Source organism: Nanorana parkeri, unplaced genomic scaffold, assembly GCF_000935625.1.
Source record: "Nanorana parkeri isolate BGI_ZX_2015 unplaced genomic scaffold, ASM93562v1 scaffold169, whole genome shotgun sequence".
NCBI classification, from domain to species: domain Eukaryota; kingdom Metazoa; phylum Chordata; class Amphibia; order Anura; family Dicroglossidae; genus Nanorana; species Nanorana parkeri.
In genome coordinates this window covers 1,669,554-1,673,131 of record NW_017306437.1, presented here as the reverse complement: position 1 = coordinate 1,673,131, position 3,578 = coordinate 1,669,554, and the positions used below count along the sequence as shown (strand labels likewise).

At 47.1% G+C, this 3,578-nt stretch overlaps 1 protein-coding gene across 2 annotated transcripts in view; it reads left to right on the top strand.

Moving 5' to 3' along the window:
* The window catches only part of SLC20A1 (solute carrier family 20 member 1), a 28,886-nt gene that overhangs the window by 9,072 nt on the left and 16,236 nt on the right, over positions 1 to 3,578 (top strand). For both annotated transcript variants that reach the window (XM_018554714.1, XM_018554715.1), the window contains exon 4: positions 1,713 to 1,809. In XM_018554714.1, the coding sequence (XP_018410216.1) occupies positions 1,713 to 1,809 (97 nt within the window). The remainder of the gene's footprint in view (positions 1 to 1,712; positions 1,810 to 3,578) is intronic.

Sequence of the window (3,578 nt, the reverse complement as noted above, 5' to 3'; positions counted from 1 at the left end):
CACACACACACACACACACACACACACACACACACACACACACACACACACTTTATTGGCAGAGTTGGGTTTCAAAGACTAGGTCTGCTTACAACAAATGCTGCTTGACCCTGCCAGAAATCCAGTAAGCTTTCTTCCTGGTATCCAACCTGCAGCCCATTGCCCCCTATTGTGTGGTGTCGGGGGTCCCTGCAGACAGTTTGTTTTTTCATTAGCTAGGCTCTGACTAGTGAAGGAATCCTTGTTTGTAAAGCCGCCAATACACCTATAGATTATCTGCAGACTTTCTAGTGGCAGATGGGAAAAAGTGCAACAGATTCCTCCGTCTATGCTACACTGTGTGTATGGGGGAATCTCCCGCTGGGCCAAGCTCCAGTATCTTGTTAGTCGGCCCCGCTGGCTGTCGGAATACCTGAACAATGCCGGCATCCAATCAGATTGTTCAGGTATTTTGACAGCAAGCGGGCCTGACTAGCAAGATACTGAAGCTTGGCCCAGGTGGAGATTCCCCCATACACACAGTGTAGCGTAGATGGAGGAATCTGTTGCACTTTTTCCATCTGACCATAGAAAATCTGCAGATACTTTGAAAAATCAATGCCAATGACCTGTTTTACTTCTAACTCTACAAGCCTGTTCAGTCTCTTCCAATTACCTGTAGCATATCCGCGGTCTTAGACCGTCTCCTGCTGCATATCTGCAGACTGACCTTACTTTTGTAGAATTACATTCATTGAACATTGTGAGCGTCTTTTGGGGGTATCAGGGGCTGCACTACTTTAAAGCGGAACTCTGGGCAAAATATCTATTAACCTTTGCTGTGGGGCTACCTCTGCACTGCAAGGGTTAACTGCCTTTAAATTAGGACTAAGATACGTTACTCGCCTTATCCTCCGGCTTGTTAGACCGGGTCCTTCAGCCTCTCCCCTCCGCCGCAGCGTTCTAGGATCCCTGAGTCATCATTTTCTATGAAGTGTATCGGACGTGAGGGAGATGTAGGAGAGTCTGGAGGGAGCGCTCTGACAGGTTGGGGAGCGGGTAACTTTTTTGAACCCTTAGGTGACCGATGGGTTCATAAAAAAATTTCCCCCAAAGTTGTTTAAGAAAGTAGACCATGATTGCTGGAACTTGCTTGAGTGGACTATGCCTTGCCTCTGCTGACTTCCCAGGCATTGTTTCCTTCCCTGCCTGAGCTCTTGCTGGACTACAGAACACCCCCTCTCCTATCCATAACACAAGAGGGAGTTCTGTATTCCAATGATAGCTCAGACAGGGCTGATAACGCTGCTTGAGCTCATAAAAAAAAATTAGGAGCTCACTGGATTTCTGGTCGATAAACCGGTATTTGCAGCAGCATTTTAAACTATTGGCATTTGTTGGAGTCTGGAAGGAGCGTTCACAAATGTTGGGTCGTACATGTGCCATGCAGATATTGCCTTTGTTAAAATCAAGACTCCAGCATCACAAATCAAGAGTCCTATTTGGCTTCATTGCCTGTGTAGTCTCTGGGCATAGTATGGCCATATGGTGCATGACTTGGAGAGGTGCTGTTTACATAGAATGCTTCACTGTTTCTTGGGCAGTGGAAGACAAGTACTTGGTGCAGTGTAAAGGAAGGATATTGGATGTCTCTTCTACAAAGGAAGGACATGCGATGTCTCTGTCTGGATATGTTTGTATTTATGTTAATTGTATTTCTTTTGCTCTTCCAGGCTGACCCTGTACCCAACGGACTGCGAGCTCTGCCTGTCTTCTATGCCTGCACAATCGGAATCAACCTCTTCTCCATCATGTACACCGGCGCTCCCAGTGAGTAAACCTTTTTATTGTAGGATTTTGGTCTATTTGCCTCTGGCTGGTGTTCTTGAGCCCACCATTAAACCCAAAATTTACTACTTTTTACTTTGCAGGACTGAAATCTTCTAGAAGGCTGCAGGCTAGTGTATGCTGTGGGGCTTAGTAAAGAACCTGCAGCGGTGCCCCTGCTAATACCCCCCTTCCCTACACAGACCCCCTCCCCCCCACCCCCCCCCCCCCCTTCAGCATTGTCGGTGGCTATGAAGAAGTGCAGATGAATTCTTATTTTTACCCTTATTTCTTTCCTTTTTCTCCTACGAGAGACCAACCATATATTTTACTTAGCCAAGGGACGCTGTTAGAAACGCAGTGTCGTAGGACCTAATATGGGGAGCGTCGAGTTTTCTTGTATTTGAGATCTATACAGCTTGGAAACCAGTCAAATAACTCTCTAATGCCTCAGTGATCGAGCATGATCTACTGTGGCACAGATAAATGATTCCATTAGGGAGCTAGGCTGCCGGGCGGGAGCACTGCTGGGACAAGCAAGCTACGTCCCCTGGTATCCTTTTAGGGAGGAAGTCTCTCCTATCGGGTCACTTAATCTCTTCAGGAGCCTTTCTCAGTGAACTGTAATTATCCCGAGAGAATAGGTATATCTATTGTTTCTGGAATCTGAATCGTAAAGGGCAAGTGTTCAATACTAGATTTCCAGTAGGATGAAAAGTTCTGCAGCTCTAAGCACCCCCCCCCCTAATCATCTAACACTCATTGGGGCCTTTGCTGTTACATGATCAGCAGATTTGTAGTCGCAGCTTCCCCAAAGGCCTGGCAGTCTGCATGCCATTACATGTTAAAACACTGAATTAATGCGCTCTGCATGTTAAGGGGGGGGGGGGGGATTAAGAAACAAGTTTGTCCAAGGATCAGGCGCGCCTAACAGGCGAGGCCGTTTATATTTTTACAATGGCATACAGTGGGGGTACAGGACTACATTAATGTAGAGTTCTTGTAACGCAAGACCTCTAGCTGCCAAGTGGTAGCTCAGCAGCCGCGTTGGCTGTATTTTCACCTTCATGTTTGGACAACAGGTTAGTATCATGGAAAGATTCTGGGATGTGTTGATGGCATTAGATACACATGCAGAGTTTTACCATAATGGTATGAATTATTGTATCTGCATCCCATGTATGTAAGAAGCAGAAATGTGAGGAATTGGTGCTAATGGCTTTTGTCAGATGTCGTTCCTGGCATGCCGGCACACCTGTTCCTGATGATCATGGGTACAGGCATGACTCCCAGAGACAGTGGCATGATGGGAGTTTTAGTTGCTCCACAGCTGGAGGGCCGACGTTTGCTTGTCTCTGCTGTAGATTATCGCCCCGAGCTGATGGTCGTGAATGCAGTGCCTGCAGTTTGCGGGGACTCTGAATATTTGACCTCTTTTAGTTTTTGCTTCTTACAACAACGGGAGTTGGAAGGCATCATGGTTGACAGTTCATTTAAGTCAGGGGTGGGCAACTCTGGCTGTTGTGGAACTACTAGTCCATGAGGCATTGGAAGACAGTTACAGGCATGACTCCCAGAGGCATGTTGGGGATTTGTGGGTTAAAGGACAGCTGGAGGGCCGCAGTTGCCCACCCCGATTTTTAAGTATATAAAGCCTTCTGGGAGACTGTCGGTGTACAAGGATGTTTTCTGGCAGTGCCACTGTATCTACCTACACTGTACCCTCTATTCCCTCCCCCAATAATATAGATATGGGGGGGGGGGGGGGGGGG